Source organism: Pongo abelii, chromosome 3, assembly GCF_028885655.2.
Source record: "Pongo abelii isolate AG06213 chromosome 3, NHGRI_mPonAbe1-v2.0_pri, whole genome shotgun sequence".
NCBI classification, from domain to species: domain Eukaryota; kingdom Metazoa; phylum Chordata; class Mammalia; order Primates; family Hominidae; genus Pongo; species Pongo abelii.
The window spans coordinates 166,471,667-166,489,473 of NC_071988.2; the positions used below are offsets into that span (position 1 = coordinate 166,471,667).

Consider the following 17,807-nt stretch of genomic DNA (forward strand, 5'->3'; position numbering starts at 1 on the left):
ATTTCTAACAGTGTAGCATTGTTCATCCTCCTCAAAAATCTCCAAGTATGATGGGAATGAAACAACTCAAAATTCAAAACTATACTTTGTTATGTGCTTCCATATATAAACTCATTGAGAGGAGGGATTTATTCTTATTGATTGTTTATCCCTAAGCACCATATCCAACACATAATGGGTATTCAATAAGTATTTGTGGAATAAGTGTAAAATAAAAAAAAACAATAGTTGGCAGTAACAACTAATGTCTTGAACATAGTGTCACATTATTTAGTTTATGTTTCATGGCTTTCTTAATATCATAGGGTCATGTTGTGGATGACTGAACTTGAAGTCAGCCACTTACCAAAAGGTCACTAAGAAAAATTATGTTTCCTAAAATGTACAAGTCAGTATTTCCTGAAGGACATTAGGGCAAATTTAAAGCAAAAACAGAAACCAGAAAAAAATTAACTGTAACCACATTAAAGTATGAAGAGAATGTTGTCTTTTAAATATCACAATGAAAGATGCTGTCCTATAATGTCTGTTAAAAAAGAAAAAATAAGGCCGAGTGTGGTGGCTCATGCCTGTAATACCCATACTGTCAGAAACCAAGGCAAGAGGATTGCTTGAGCCCAGAAGTTCAAGGCTGCAGTGAGCCATGATTGTGACACTGCACTCCAGCCAGGGTGATAGAGTGAAACCATGTATAAAAAAAGAAAAGAAAAAATACTTTCTGTTATAATCATTTTATGATTAGCTCTTCTTTCAAATGGATACTTAATTATTCAAAGAAGAGGAATATTCTTAATTGGTTAGAACTTTGATCTGTTCACCAGGGAAGAATTTATCCCAAAGCTGCAGCACTAGGTCTGATCTTGTATTTACATTAAAGTATCAGTACTCTTCATTTTGGAGTTGTCTATTTTTCTGTGGACCCTGTGAAATTGTTTTTAAGAGCTGACTGATAACTAGAATGGCAGATAGTTAAACACTTATTAAAAGCGCCTGAAGAGGGTTTTATTATTTCCTCTGAAACAAGTTAGTCTACAGGTTCCAAATTGTGGGAACACTATTTTCAAATCATTCAACACTCCAAATTTGAGCAGTCATTTGTGCTTGCTGTCCAGCAGGGCTATCCAGAAGTTGATGTAGCATTGAAGAGCTGAGCAAAGGGGAAGAGGGGGTCTTGTGGCAGCCTATGAAGCTTGGATGAGGTTCAAGTCAGTAAGTTTTTTTTTTTTTAAAGCATTACCAAACTAAGGAAACCCTAAATTTTTGTTTGTAAATTACTTGTTGCCCTTTTAGCTTTCAGTTTGGTTCTACCAGTGCTGTCTGTGCATTCCCAGAAGCACAACATACAAAGTGCTCAGTGCTAATAATGAAGTACAATTATAATGTGAATATTTAGACAAATCACTGCTTTTCACATGGGTAAGGATAAACTTTTTGGACATTGGTTAACAGTTTTTAGAAGTATAATGTTAGGGCTAGGCGCAGTGGCTCACGCCTGTAATCCCAGCACTTTGGGAGGCCGAGGAGGGCGGATCACCTGAGGTCAGGAGTTCAAGACCAGCCTGGCCAACATGGTGAAACCCTGTCTCTGCTAAAATTCAAAATTAGCTGGGCATGGTGTGAGTGCCTGTAATCCCAAGTACCCGGGAGGCTGAGGCAGGAGAATCACTTGAACCCAGGAGACGGAGATTGCAGTGAGCTGAGATTGCGCCATTGCACTCCAGCCTGCGCAAAAAGAGTGAAACTCCATCTCAAAAAAAAAAAAGAAAAAAAAAAGGATAATGTTAGAAGTCAGTGTCTTTTTGAAAGGCAAGACTGCCTGAATCATGAATCTTCCATTTGCCATTCTATTAATATGTTTTTCTCCCTTTTTAGCCAGCTTGGCTCAACTAATCACTAGAAGCTCAAGAATAAAATAAAAACTCCCCAGATGCTCCCTAGACTTGGTTCAATAATTGACATTTCTGGAAGAAGTGTATGATTTTGATTCCATATTCTCTGAGCCATAAAACCACACATAATGAAGGGGAAGGATGAGAAGGGGTAAGAAGGAGAGCAGTTAGTAACATTGGCACCAGGGCTTTGTTGTTTTTTTCTACTGAGCCTCTAAAGCTGGGTTATCGGATTTGGAAACAGAGTGAAGAGAAGGGAGTCTCTGGGCTAGGGGATCAGAAAAACAGAACGGGGCTTTGAACACACACAGTCAGAGCTGGGGCAAAGGGGACTAAGATAATAGAAGGAAGTACAGGAGCCTGGGAGGTCTGGTCTGCTGGCCAGTCCCGGCTCCAGGCGCCAACGTCCAGGCTCTCGGGCTAGGACAGTGTCCTGGTGAAGACTACAGCTGAAGCAATCTTAAATATCTGGTGGTGTTTCTGATGGTGTGGCCTCTAACTGACACTGGTCTAAAATTAACCCATCAGTGCCCAATCAACATATTTCTTCATAAGACCTTGAAAAATGACCCAGCCCTTAGAGATAGGTTTGCATTTGAGAGTTAAATCATAATTTGTCGGTAGTATATTTTAATTAAGTAGACAACATAACTCAAGTCTAATTCAAGTGAAATGTGAGCTCTGAATACACTAATCTCCTGGCACACTGTGGCACACCAGGAGTATATCTGTCCTTTCTAATTTCTGAATATTTAGGAATCCTGTTATATAATTTTAAAATCTAGATTCAAGAAAATCTAGGATATTTATATAATACTTTAAATTGTTTTCATCAGTGTAGTTATGAAAGTGAGTATTTCTCTGAAATGACTTAAGAGTAGTCAAATTTCTAAACTACTTTGCACCTGGAAGTTGACCCAAAAATGAGGTCATATGTAATGATTAATCAATTGTAAATCCTATTACCTGAAAATTTCAGAATTACTGACTTTTTTAAATTGCTTTTTTTGATTTATTTCTCTGTCATTCACATGTCTCATTCTGTTTCCATATTTGGCACTTTAGTAAACGTCAAAAATGCCCCCAGAGTCATTTATGTGATAGATGGTATCTTTAAAGTGAACAATTGTCTTCTATCACTTGTGGATTTGTTTAAATCTCTTTTCCCATCTGCCTTTCTACAGTGCCTTAATTCTACATTCTTAATTCCTGAGAAGCAACCAGCACAGTTTTGAAGCATGTTGCTATCCAATTCAAATTGTATTTCTGATGATTTGATTAAAAACTACAAAGAACTACTTTCAACACAAGCTGCTTATAGTGGAACACAAACATTTGTGAAGCAGGCATGCAGTACTTAACCTGCACTCACAGCTTTAGGGGGAAATATATTTGAGGGAGGAATTAATCACAAATGAAATCCCACCCTTGGGCCTCGTTAGACAATCCGTCAAGGAGGTTCAAATGTGCAGTGGCTTCTCTACAGTCAAATTGTACTTACATATATATTCTAGTTTCCAGTGTCTCATAAGAAAGCCAAAAGATTTTTATTTAATGAAGATTTAAGCAGAAAAACAGCACCATCAAGTCAATATTCAAATCACCAGAACAAGATAATCTGAAAAACAGAGAGTCATTCATATATCAGTCATTAGAGTTTTACCTTTATGATTAAAATTAAAATTATGCATATTGTAATGTGCAGGAAAGTTGACTTTTTGACATTTAAATAATGATTTGGTCGTTCTGTGTATTTGCAGCCATTTTAATATTTATATGCTCTGAAAGTTTGGATATTCTACTTTGGGTGATCTATATCTAAAAACAGTTTTCTCTAAGCCAGGAAACAAATCAATGTTTATTAAAAGTAAACTTTTCTGCCTAAACCTTTCAATTCTGAACTCCATGTAAAATAAGAACTACAAACATTTCTGTGCTTTGCTAGTAACATATACTATTGTGTTGGGGACAAAAACATGAGAGTGCTTCCATGACTGAACATGACCTTGTGAAGAGTTTGCAGTATTAGAGATTTTTTTTTTCTCTGCTAACACTTGAGAAGGAATAACTCCTCATAGCTTTTTACCATAGGCTATGTCATGATGTTCAATGGAATAAATAAGGTGATGTGCTATCAGCAGTTGCAGCATTCAATTTCTATGCCATGTTTTTCTCCAAGAAAGTGCTCCCTGGCTTTACTAGTATGTGAACTTTAAGGCTCTGATCTAGATAATTTTAGATACTTTGATTTCATTATAGAAATTCCTAGACTACTTGTGGGATATAACAAAGGCTAAGACCATATTGAATTTCAACAAGTTGAATTAGCAGAAAATGAAGATAAAATGCCTTTCTATTTAAGAACATGATGATGTTTTAATTGTTATAGCATTTGGCATGCCTAATGTATACAATCCTTGACATTCATACAATAACACAAGAAAGTTGTTTGGGATTTTTCTTTAATTTCCTAGTGTCCCCTTTCCTCTCTAGCATTTCTCCCACTCCTTCCCCAGCCGTGGCCTTTAGGCGTCCTCCGGCTGCTTCATCCTTCTGTAAAGAAAAACCCTATGCAGCGAAGGGATTCATGTAAAACTGCCTCATTTCTAGATAGATAGGCAAGGCTGCCTATTACCTAGCTATGATGAACAGACCACCATCGTTGTGACAACTGATGTAGATGCCTCCAGGGTAAAGCAAAGGTTTACATATTACACAAGCAATTTAACTGTTTTCTAAACATATTGCCAAGACAGTGGGAGTTGGCAGCCCACACTGTGTTTTAGGTTTTGGAGACTTGGATTAGAAGTGACTGTTGATTATGAACCTTGTTATTTGTCTTCTATGAACTACAAGCAACCTAGTAACCCGGGAAAGAATTCTTCACAGCACTTAAACTTGTCTTCCTAGCGTCCCAAGATTACATACACAAATCACTTGACAAAAGTGGTGTAAGACTCTTGCGCATAGATAACCACACAAGACAATTGTCTTGTTCTAACCCTTAAAGAGTTCCACAGAGTGAAATGTTTTATAATCCTTTTTTGTGCAGTAGGCAAGGAAGAAAAGAAAGGAGGTTGGGCAAAGATTATCCAAAAGAAAGAAAGAGACTCTTTTGGGGTTCCAGTTGAAACACAATAAAGAACATAATTAACTTTACAATTCTTTGTGTTTTTCATTTGACTGCAGGGAGGAGATGAAAGAGGACTGCTAAGCCTCGCATTCCATCCCAATTACAAGAAAAATGGAAAGTTGTATGTGTCTTATACCACCAACCAAGAACGGTGGGCTATCGGGCCTCATGACCACATTCTTAGGGTTGTGGAATACACAGTATCCAGGTATCACTAAAAGGCATCGAAGCATAGAAATTTCTCATCTTATTTTCTCATCATCTTTTCATAAGTTTTTTTATTTAGAAGTTGCAAATAAGTAGCCATAAGGTGGCAATAATTAAATCATTACCTCCATCTTGCTGAAAACTCCATATGTGTCTTTAAGAGAAATTGAGAACAACAATGGTTTTGACATTTTTCCTCAATTATCTCTCAACTTAAAGGCTACTTCTGAAACTTGGAAAATAATGTGATTTTCCAGCAATTTCTGTTAGCTCCATTTAAAATATATGTTTCCTTATTTACTATGTGCCAGGAGTTTGTTTTTTCATTTATATACTATTTACTTTCTGATGGGCTCACCTTAAATCTTTTAACAGTCATGGTATTGTTTTCTTCCCACAATGTAGAAAAAATCCACACCAAGTTGATTTGAGAACAGCCAGAGTCTTTCTTGAAGTTGCAGAACTCCACAGAAAGCATCTGGGAGGACAACTGCTCTTTGGCCCTGACGGCTTTTTGTACATCATTCTTGGTGATGGGATGATTACACTGGATGATATGGAAGAAATGGATGGGTTAAGGTAAAAGGCTGATCACAGATGGGTTCCTCTCAAGGTTAAAATGGTTTAAGTGCCAGAAGAAAAGGTGGGCACCAGTGAATTAAGAACCATCTTTGAATAGTCACCTTGGTTAAATACTTAACTTTTGTCATCAGTGTCTGCATTTATGAAATGAAGAGGAATTCACTAATATGCTACGTGATCTTTTGTTTGTCATGAAAAGAGTTGCTGTTGTGTAGTTCTCTGCTCCAGGGCTGCCTCTGCTCCACACAGCACTGAGAAGCAGTGGCCCTGTACAACCATACTGCCTCTCAACACTGCGTAATAGGCTAACATCGCCCAGCAAAGCTTCCTGAGAGATATAGAATACATAGGTTTAGGCTGACAAAAATTAAGAGAACAGAGGCAAAAAAAAAAAAAAAAAAAAAAAAGCAGTGTACTACTGATGCCACAGTCCTCAGCCACCATCACACTGTGTCTTTGTTCAGTTGCTTGTCTGGAATGGCCCGGTTTCATTTTCCACAATAAGGAATTTATTTTATTTAATTATTCATTTATTTATTCAGACAAGGTCTCACTCTATTGCTCAGGCCAGCATGTAGCGGCACCATTATGGCTCACTGTGGCTTCAAACCCCTGGGCTCAACAGATCCGCCTGGCCGCATGCCACCACATCTGGCTCATTTTAAAATTTTTTGTAGAGATGGAGTCTCGCTATGTTGCCAGGCTGGCCTTGAACTCTTGGCATTAAACAATCCTCTCACCTTGGCTTCCCAAAGTGCTGGGATTACAGACGTGAGCCACTGCATCCAGCCACTTTAATATTTTATTTCAACTAAGGGGATGATTCTTTCATCAATAGAGCAACTTCACCATATTTAATATAGGTGAAATATATAATGAAAATGTAAAACACATATTCTGTCCCCCAATTTCTCAGTGATTTCACAGGCTCAGTGCTACGGCTGGATGTGGACACAGACATGTGCAACGTGCCTTATTCCATACCAAGGAGCAACCCACACTTCAACAGCACCAACCAGCCCCCCGAAGTGTTTGCTCATGGGCTCCACGATCCAGGCAGGTGAGAACACCGTTCTGTTCTCACTGGCTTTTAAGCCAGGTGGGGATCCGGGAACTGGGAAAATATAGCATAGAGCATATACCATCACAGAGCAGCCAAAGGTAGTATCTAAGGCCATGCCTCTAAAATCACAACAGGTCATTACTCAAGTGTGTATTTAGCACTCTGTCTTCTATTATTGTGAGAAGCAGATTGAGAAGGCAGATTAGACAACGAAAAGGACAAATTCATGGAGAAAATTTCACCTTAAAATGTGGAGAGGTTATTATCAGATAAACACTATTGGACTAGTATAATGACCAAGACTTTAATCTGAACAGTTTAGAGAGATAAAGTTTTTGATTTGTCTCCTTAAATCCCACTAAGTCTTAAGTTCTTTATATATTACATGGGGGTGATAATAACTGTCTTGCTATGATTAAATAAAAATCTGTAAGTAAAGTACCAAATAGTGTGTCTGACCCCTGGTAGGTTTTAAATGAATTGCAATTCTTGTTATCATAGCTTCACTTAAATATGATGCTGCAGTGTTAATTTGCAAGGAGCTGAGCTAAATATTAACTTTTATTTCACTTTGAAAATATTGCAAATACTAAAGGACTCCATATTAGCTGTTGGTACTATCATGAACCAAAAGAAAGGAAAACTAAAAAGTATGTACATTTGGGGTATATTTTGTAAAAATGCTACGAAGTATAATACAGCAATTCAGTAACGAAAGCTTCATCCAGTCTATGGTCTATTATTCGTACTCAGGGATATCTGGCCACATCCATTTATTTACTAAGTAAGTTATTATTACCATTTAATGTTTATTGTGTGTTCACTATGTGCAAGGTGAATATTTCTCAAACTTTTTATTTTTATAATCCCTCATGCCCTTCATCTCCCCTCCATCAAACCCAAGTCTACAGTTCATTTCCTTTTTGGCATCTCAGCAGATCTTAAAATCTGGGAGACAGGGAATACTTAAGGTGGGTTCAGGATGTGAAGGAAACTGTCACATTCCATTCCTAGAGCTCAGAACTCACAGATACCACCACAAAGCAACACTTTGAAGTCAGGCAGCCTGAGTCACCACAATCCCACTGGAGCTTTCTCACAACCTTCCTGGGGGTCCTGAACCTCAACGCAAAAACATGGGATGAGGTGCTTTACAGACTAGATGTGTGGCAAGATGCCTGTGGTGCGGAGCCTCCCCACCTCTGGTGGCAGAGGGCTGAAGGAAAAGTTGGTGTTTATATTCCACCTCCCTCTAAAAGTATTCTAAGCAGAAGATGATTTAATAAAGCAGAAAGAAAACTAAATTAATTATTGGCTAAAAATAAAAAATAAAAGGGAACTTTTATTAAGCACTTGCTGCAGGGTGCTGAACTAAGTATCTTGTGTACTTTATCTCCTCTCTGCTTCTCAGCAAGGCTCACCATCAGCCCCACTTCTCCCACTCCCCTTTTATTAATAGACTAGTTAAAGGACAGTGGTAGATGCACAGCAAAATTGAGAAAAAGGTACAGACATTTTTATATTACCCTTACCTCCACACATGCATAGTCTCTCCCATTATGATCATCCCCCATAGAGAAACATTTGTTATAGTTGATGAACTGACATTGACACGTCATAATCACCCAGAGCCCATGGTTTACATTAGGGTTCACTCTTGGTGTTGTGAATTCTGTAGGTTTAGACAAACGGATAATGACATGTATCCACCATTATAGTATCACCCAGAGAGTTTCACTGGCAGGGCCCTTTTTCACATGAGAAACTGAAGGTTACAAGGGTCAAGCAGTTCTTAGTGGACCTGGTATTCAGCCAAAGCCATATCTCCAAGCTCCCAGCAACTCTACCTGGCCTGCTTTCCAGATCTGCTGTTTCTTGTTGGAAACAAGTCAAACCTCTTTTTCTCATAGTTTCTCTATCTTCAAAGAAAGGTAATAGAGGAAAATGTTCTCCCCGCTGTGGATTTAGTTCCACCTTAAGTCACAGCATGACTGTATCATGATCCCGGCCAGGCATTGTCTTCTGTGAATCATTGAACTAGAGAGGACAATAAAGGGACTTGTTGCCACAGAACAACTAACCCATCTTTGGCAGGTCAGGCTTATGGTTTCCCTATCATGAATGAGATCATCTGGAGCCAAGAGTTTATGTTTTGTTTTTTGTTTGTTTTTTTTTTATAATTGCTACATGACTCTTACGTCTCTTAAGAACCAGCACCAACTCTCAATTTTTTATTTTATTTTTTAAATTTCTTTATTAGCTCCAATGGTTTCATTTTGTTTTTAAGTAATTAATATATTTTGTTGGCCTAGAACAGTGATTCTCAATGGGATAATTTTACCCCCAGGGGACATTTGGCAATGTCTGGAAACATTTTTGGTTTTCACAATTAAGAGTGTGACGGGGGTGAGGGAGTGATGCTACTGACATTTCGCCTGTAGAGGCCAGAGATGCTGCTAAACACCCTACAGTTGGCAGCACAGCCTCCCCAGACAAAAAATTACCTGGCCCAAATTGTCAGCAGTGCCAAGATTGAGAAACTTAAAAACAATGCAAGCCTGTTTTCCACACTTTTGATAACTTCCAAAATTGTATTATATAACTTCATTCTTCCCCCAACCCAAGCTCCTCATACCCAGTCCCTCAGTGATTGAAACCTTCCACAAACCTTGAACCCCTCTCATATTCCTGGCTTTGAACCAGATAACAGGAAGATAGTGATGAAGCTGCAAGTCCTACCTCCCCTTATGGAGCTTCCTGTCAGTGGCTTAAGTCACAGAGATACTCTGGCCCCCAGATTAGGGATGGAAAACATGAAAACAGAGTCAACGTAAAACACCTCGATGTTTGTAGGCACCAGCTTTACTATATTCCTGGAATTAAAGCACATGTTTTCCTGTGTTAGAGCAACCTAAGTTTTAGAATGCAGCAATTTCATGTAAGAAACCCAAAATTAATGTTATAACTAATACTGTTTTGTGTGGCACAGAGATGAGTTGATGGTGACACTGTTGTTGTTTTTTTTTTTTTATGTTATTTTACCTTAAGTTCTGATACGTGTGCTGAACTTGCAGGTTTGTTACATAGGTTTACATGTGCCATTGTAGTTTGCTGCACCTATCAACCCGTCATCTAGGTTTTAAGCCCGCATGCGTTAGGTATTTGTCCTAATGCTCTTCGTCCCCCTGCACCCCGCCCCCCAACAGGCACCAGTGTGTGATGTTTCCCTCCCTGTGTCCATGTGTTCTCATTGTTCAACTCCCACTTATGAGTGAGAATATGCGGTGTTTGGTTTTCTGTTCCTGGATGGTGACACTGATTCTTATTCACAATACTTTACCAGTGTATTATACATGTGATATTCCTTAAGAACAGATTAACAATTGTTTTAAGACAGTGTGCATATTTATAACATAAGAAATTATAAATCATAACAAGAGAAATTAAGAAATATTTTCCAGAGATTAAGCTTCAACCAAGTAAGCAAACACATCAGACTACTTCCTTCAGTGCTTTCTAGAAGATCCAAACTAAATTGCCATAGGATCCTTGCCAGTCCACAAAGGGCTCCTTCCTATGTCAGGAATCTCCAGTTTGAGCTTGGAAAAGACCACGGTAGGAATTAATGTGTATCCCCTCTTGTTATGCAGATGTGCTGTGGATCGACATCCCACTGATATAAATATCAATTTAACGATACTTTGTTCAGACTCCAATGGAAAAAATAGATCATCAGCCAGAATCCTACAGATAATAAAGGGGAAAGATTATGGTATGTAGAGCATAATTTGCTGATTTTGCTTTAGTTAAAGTTTTGTCTTAGTATATTTAGTAATTGAAGAGAAAAGGATTTCTGAAAAATGAGCATTTGGGAAAGCATAAAAACACTGGCCTAACAATCATGCGGGAGTAAATTGCTCACTTTTTAAAGCTCCAGTGACTCTTACAAGCCCTGAGGGTTCCATCTGGTTAATTACCATGGATTGAAAGGTTCTCAGTAGGTCCAAAAAATTTAATGGTCCTTCAAAAGTTAGCAGCTTATATTTTGCTCATCAGAGAATCAAGATGAATAACCTCTATTCAATAGGGGAGAGCAGCTTGTCTTAACATCTTATATACAGAGAAAAAACAAGTGTTAAAAGTAAGACATTTCTCAATATCCAACATGCCTGTCTCAGCAGTTAGGAAAATTGTAAGTGATTCAAGTAAGAATGTAATTTTTTTAAAAATGTTTATCTTAGAGAAAACAAAGTAATCAACTTGTAAAAACAAATCATGGGAATGGGACATTTAAGCAGTATTTTTAATAATATGATTACTTGAATATTTAGAGAGAACATGTAAAAATATAAAGTTGGATAATAATAAAGTTCAAAACACTTAGTATTTTTCAATATTTTAGTATTTATTCCTTTTGAAGGAAGCAATATATCAACCATTATTATGATTCAGGAAACACAGTAGATTAAGATTATTAAATTGATTGCTTTTTCTATTTACTCATTCAATACAGATATTTATTTAACACCAGGAATGAAGCAGCTGTGTTAGTTCATGTGGTATTCAGTTATTTTACTTTTTTTTTCAGGTGTTGGGGTGTGTGTGTGTGTGTGTGTGTGTGTGTGTGTGCGCACGCGCATCTTTTAAAAGCCAAACCAAAGAGTAATGTGATTTGGAAAAAAAAAAAAAAAAAAAAACTAATGAGTCACTAGCTCGATGGAATTTTGGCTATATTTGTAGATTAAACAAAATTCTACAGTCACATTAATTGAGGTTAAGCTAAAATTGGTTACAATATTAACAGCACTACATTTATTTATTTTAAAACACATCTACAGTGCTTACTACATGCCAGACCCTGTAGTAAGCACTTTATACTCATTTCCTTTACAGAACAACTCTATGTGATAGGCACTATCATTGGCCACATTGTACAAATGAGGAAACTGAGGCACAGAAAGATTAATTGTCACACAACACAAAGTGGCAGAGTCTGGATTTGAATCTGAGCAGCCTAACTCCAGAGTTTGTGACCTTAATTATTCAATTATGCTACCTCTCAATGTGCTCATTATTTAAAATTTCTCTTATCTTTTCTACTTTTTTGTAGTCTCTTATACACCATAATCACATGGGAGGGGAAGAGGTGGTTAAAAATTACTATCTTTTCACAAAAGCTTTTGATAAAATCTGTTGATAATGACTTATTTGATATTAAATACATAGAAGGTAATTTTCAGATTAATTTGCAAGTAGCTTTAGAGCTTTTCCATTACAATTAGCATGCAGATATCCAAGTATGTAATGGCCTGCACAGAAAGATAGAGACACAAGACTATACACATGTAATCAGGAGTTATTGAAATAGACTTTGTTATCCACACAACTCTGTAAACAGAACATTAAAATATTTTAAGTGAAGATATTACTTGACTAAGTTACAACATTTTCACATATAGAATAAATGCATGTTTAAAGACCTTTTATGTACTACGTTTTTATTTTCATTAAAGTGTAGGCTTTTAAACATTTTACATATTTTGACAGAGGTCTGTCTCAATTTACTCAATATATGCAGAAGCATTTCTACACAAAACTTAGTATGTAAAGCCTTAAATTTTTTTTGAAGTATTTTGGTTCAAAGTAAATAATCATGAGTCCCAAAATATCCAGATTCTAATTTCATTGAAAACTTGGTATGTCTTGAAAATTACAACAGCAAGCGTTTGCAGAGCATTCTGATTTCATTAAGCTGTACATGGATGTCCTTTAATGTTGATACTATTTAGCAAAGACTGTTTTCATTAAATAGCTCTAGCAAGAAACCCTTTGTTGTATCATAGAACACATTTCAGAGTTAAATTACTATAGTAATTGTTGTTTGGTATACATTCCTTTTACTTTATGAAAATATGTTTCATTTGATCTAATGCTATGTTTCTTTCCAGAAAGTGAGCCATCACTTTTAGAATTCAAGCCATTCAGTAATGGTCCTTTGGTTGGTGGATTTGTATACCGGGGCTGCCAGTCAGAAAGATTGTATGGAAGCTATGTGTTTGGTGATCGTAATGGGTAGGTTTCCTGATACCACAACAGTATGAAATACCAAATGACATATCCGTTAATCATTTGGCAAACTGCCACAAAATATTCAAATGATTGTCTCTTTTTGTGCATCAGATGGGGAATACACATAAATATTATTTACTTTTAGTTCCATAGATGTAGTGGTTTAATTGAAGAACTTCCAAAAAGATGCTCTCTCAACAGGCTTGATAAATTTCATAAAATAATTTTTAAGGGCACAGAAGTCTTCAGGTGGACTTTTCTTATTATTTAGGCTCTTCCCTTCATCCTCAACATAAATTTACCATAACAATAAATAATTTGAAAACTATTGTTTTACTTGCTGTATAAATATTTTTAAAATTATATTGGAAGGCTCAAGATTTTTGGTTTTGCCAAATTTTCGGGACTTTAAGCAAGATAATATAATTTGTCTCTATAAGTAGGAATAATACAAAATTAAATTTTAGTCCCAATTTTCAAGATCACATTGTGGATAATTGTAAGAAACTCTGTGATGAAATCCAAATTAAGAATCTTGTTTTCCAAGTCACTGGCATTCAGGCATATGGCAGAGCTGATACTCTTGGTCACTACAAGGAACTAGAAAAATGTACTGACCCCATGCTCTTCCCCGTCCCTCTCTCTGATTAATAGCACAGCATGGATTCTAGTCCTGGCGAGGAAGTATCATTCTCTGGATGAAGGGGAGGGCTTTTCTCATACTCAGGTACTTTTAGTGCCCCCTCCAAACAAAATACTATCTTTAAGTACTTTCTCCGCATATGGGAATTTCACAGTACTCACACACATTATGGGCTATATTATTTTTCCCTTTAGAAGCCAGGTCTATGGCAAAGCAATTGTTTGTTATGAATTTTATTTTAAACATTTTATTGTCATCAATAAACAAAAGTATGTATTCATTGTAGCTTTATGGTATGTTTTTGTTGCAGGAATTTCTTAACTCTCCAGCAAAGTCCTGTGACAAAGCAATGGCAAGAAAAACCACTCTGTCTTGGCACTAGTGGGTCCTGTAGAGGCTACTTTTCCGGTCACATCTTGGGATTTGGAGAAGATGAACTAGGTACTGTACAACCTAGTTCTGTTAAGTTTCATTATCACTTCCTTTTTCAAGAGGCTTTGCTCTGCCCTGAAGAATAAATATAGCAATTTTATCCTCTACTTGTTGGAAATGTAATCTACAGCAAAGATGACCTACTCCAGAGATTAAGACAGTCCAGTTACATATTCTCTACCAGTAACTTTTCCCTGAGGGCCTTTATATTTTATTTTCACACTAGAAATACTAAAATATAAGGCAGAAAAATGGAAGGCAGGAAAAGAATTTTTTAGTCCTGAAGAGATAATTTTTAAAATGCTTAATGATATTTTTGCTTATGCATCTGAGTAGTTTGTGTATATTCTCTATCTAAAAACATTTCCATTTATCCATGTAAAAAAGTTTTGTTGAAATCTGAAACTTGCCTTACCCACTATTTCTTTTTTTTTTTTCTCTTTTCTTTTTGCCCACTGGGGCATGAAATTTGAGCAAGCTGATCTGAGTGCAGATCTTCTTTCCAATAGAATAGAAATTATGTTCTCATGGGACAATCTATGGTATAACATATAATATAATTCTTGGCATGTTTACCAAAATGTATGCAGCTTAAAAAGCAAAAAAAGAAGTTGAAATTGAAATATGATCAATCAGTGAGTAAAAATTTTACTCTCTACTAATTTAAATTACAGAGTTCAATGTAGTTTCATAGTGACTCCCTTTAAAAAATAATATTCAAACAAACCTTAACTACTGTACTCCTTTAGCCTCAGAGATAAATTTCTAGGCATAAAGAAGAATGTATGTTTCCCATGTTAATCAGAATATTTTCTCTAGAACTTTACATTTGGTTTTTTTACATCAAATGGAGACTTCATCAGAAATAGTTTCATGCCCTTTACTTAGAATAATAAGGGACTCAGACAAGACTGTCAAAACACGTAAGATAAGTTTCAGAGCCACGGGAATATAACAATTCAAAGAAGAGAATCCAGTCTAGTCTTTTCTTGTTCCAGCACTGAAAGAAATTTAAAATTTTTCCTTAACATTCCCCTATCCCAATCAAAGGAACCAGAAAGATACTTCTCCTCACTTATATCCTCTGTAATATAATTTTAATTTCACTGGTAAACAATGATTTCAAATTTAAAAGAATGAGGCCAGGCATGGTGGCTCACGTCTGTAATCCCAGCAATTTGGGAGGCCAAGGCAGGTGGATCGTCTGACCTTGGGAATTCAAGACCAGCCTGGCCAACATGGTGAAGCTCTGTCTCTACAAAAATTACAAAAAATTAGCCGGGTATAGTGGCAGGCCCCTGTAATTACAGTTACTTGGGAGCCTGAGGCAGGAGAATCACTTGAACCCTGGAGGCGGAGGTTGCAGTGAGCCGAGATCGCACCATTGCACTCCAGCCTGGGCAACACGAGCAAAACTCCGTCTCAAAAAAAAAAGTAAAAGAATGGTTTGTGTCTGAGTTGGAGATGAACGTTTAAATGTTGTGACTGAATAATTCTGATTTTCCCAGACCTTGCTACAAATGATTCATCATCACTCATTATGTTAACATCACCACCATTAGGTAAAATATCCCAAATGTCTGTGTACACTTAATACTATTTAGAAGCAGAACCAAAAAATAAAAATATATGATCCTGATGCTCCAAAAGCTACAACTCTGTATATACCTCATAATTAAAATAAATACAGTTTCACTGGATTACATTTTAATGTGAAACTCGCTAGCTTTAATTGAAGAACCATATAAGAAAATGAGTAAGTTTTTGCACTTTTTGAAATAAAAGTATTGAGAGTCTGGGACTTTGCATACTATAAAGTCAGGATGGATTTGTTGTGAGGATTAAATGAAGTAAACTATAAAATACTTGACAAAATAATATTAATTCTTTTGCTTACATTCCTTTGCTTTGTACTTTCATTTTTATTTTTTCTGTTGTGCTACATTTTTAGTACAAACTGTGTAAATCCTTTTCAGGAGTAGAAAAGTAGCAGGGTGTGTTTAATGCACAATAATAAGAGAAATATAGACTAAAGGATTTTTCATGAGGGAGAACCAAATATAAATTTTAAAACTTTATAAATGTGTAATTATAAATATGGCTTCTAATTTTCTATTCACATGATCAATTCAACACAGAATTATATGGAAGTAGTGGTGATAAACAGGGTGGTTTTCTCCTAAAAGAGTACCCCATCTGTTGTATTTCATGATTATGAACACAGCTAGCATCAAGAGTTTAGAGTTTAGAGAGTTGAGACTGAGCATCAAGGTCTCTCTCTCTCTTTCTCTCTCTCTTTCTCTCCCCTCTCCCCCAGTGTTTATTTTAACATATTTTGATGTACTTTCATATCTTCTAAAAAGCTAAAGATTAAGAAGGCACAACCCAATTTCATGTGGCCTCAAATTATCAATTAATGGTAACAACTTTATAACTGACATGTATCAATCTTGCACAGAAATAAATCAAGATAAAATTTGTCCATTCATTATCCATTCTACAAATATTTATTGAGCACCTACTCTGTGCAAAGCTCTGTTCTGGATGCTGGGAATGCAGCAGTGGATAAAGAGACAAAAGTCTAAACTTAGTGTCATGAAATTTATATTGTACAGGAGGAGGAAAATCAAAATAAATTTTTTAAAAAATACTGTACATAAATTGGTAATAAATGCTTTGAAGAAAAATCTAGTAGTGAAGAGGAATTTGATGGGAGTTGGGGAAGGTGCGATTTTAAAGTGCAGTCAGGAAAGGTGCTATTTAAGTACAGCCTTGAAGAAGGGGGAAAAAAATGAACCTAGTGGAGACTCACAGGAAGATGGAGCCTGTAATAGGGGCCTGGAACAGCAAGAACCTGAGACAGGAGCCTAAGCTGGGAACTTGCCTCTCATGTGTGAAATCACAAGCCAATGAGGCTAGAGAAGAGTGAACAAGAGGGCAAAATGTTGCAGATGAGGTTACAGCAGTAAGTGCTACTGTCAGGACTTGCTTTTGCTCTGGATGAGATAAGAAGCTATTGCAGGGCATTGAAACAAAGGAATGTGATCCAACTTACATGATCTAACTCCTTTGAAAAGAATCACTGTGGCTGGTACGTTGAGAATACACACAGAAGAACAAGAGTGGCAACAGAGAGCTCAGTTAGACAGCTGCTGCCATAATCTAGATGAGAAATAATATCTGCTTGCACTGGAGTAGTAGTGGGATATGGAAAGGAGTGACTGGAATCTGGAATTCTGGATGCACTGTAAAGGCAGACATGTGAGACTCTTGCATAATCTTTAGGCAAGTGATTTTCTTGTGGATAGATGGAGATAGACTGACATATAGAATAACTGCCAGGCAATAGGAAGTAAGGACCTGTACTGCTATAAATTTGCTTATTGTTATTTCTTTCTTTAACAGGTGAAGTTTACATTTTATCAAGCGGTAAAAGTATGACCCAGACTCACAATGGAAAACTCTACAAAATTGTAGATCCCAAAAGGTGAGATTTCTTTGTATCCCATTAAGTCAAGTAATTTTCTTCTTCCAATTATTTTAGTTCATTCAATTAATGATAGGAATGTCACAATTAGCAATCAGCCAAGATGTACACTTCTGCCACTTCCATATGCTTAGCGCTGTCCTGAAAGGATTTTCTTCGCCTATGATGACTGATGCCACTATGCAGAACTTTAAAAGCTCATTCGTGTCGTTCTTGCTGTCATCACAGAGCAGCATTATATTCATGGAATCAGAGTCCTCAGTTAAAAGCCAGAAAGGGGCCCTGACGTGTGAGGCTGTGGC

At 36.7% G+C, this 17,807-nt stretch overlaps 1 protein-coding gene across 1 annotated transcript in view; it reads left to right on the top strand.

Annotated features, from left to right (window-relative positions):
• Positions 1–17,807, top strand: part of HHIP (hedgehog interacting protein) — a 93,427-nt gene that overhangs the window by 53,930 nt on the left and 21,690 nt on the right. Inside the window, exons 5-11 of the mRNA XM_024246432.2 lie at positions 5,079–5,230; positions 5,635–5,808; positions 6,728–6,871; positions 10,525–10,646; positions 12,823–12,946; positions 13,897–14,027; positions 17,424–17,505. Of these exons, the coding sequence (XP_024102200.1) occupies positions 5,079–5,230; positions 5,635–5,808; positions 6,728–6,871; positions 10,525–10,646; positions 12,823–12,946; positions 13,897–14,027; positions 17,424–17,505 (929 nt within the window). The remainder of the gene's footprint in view (positions 1–5,078; positions 5,231–5,634; positions 5,809–6,727; positions 6,872–10,524; positions 10,647–12,822; positions 12,947–13,896; positions 14,028–17,423; positions 17,506–17,807) is intronic.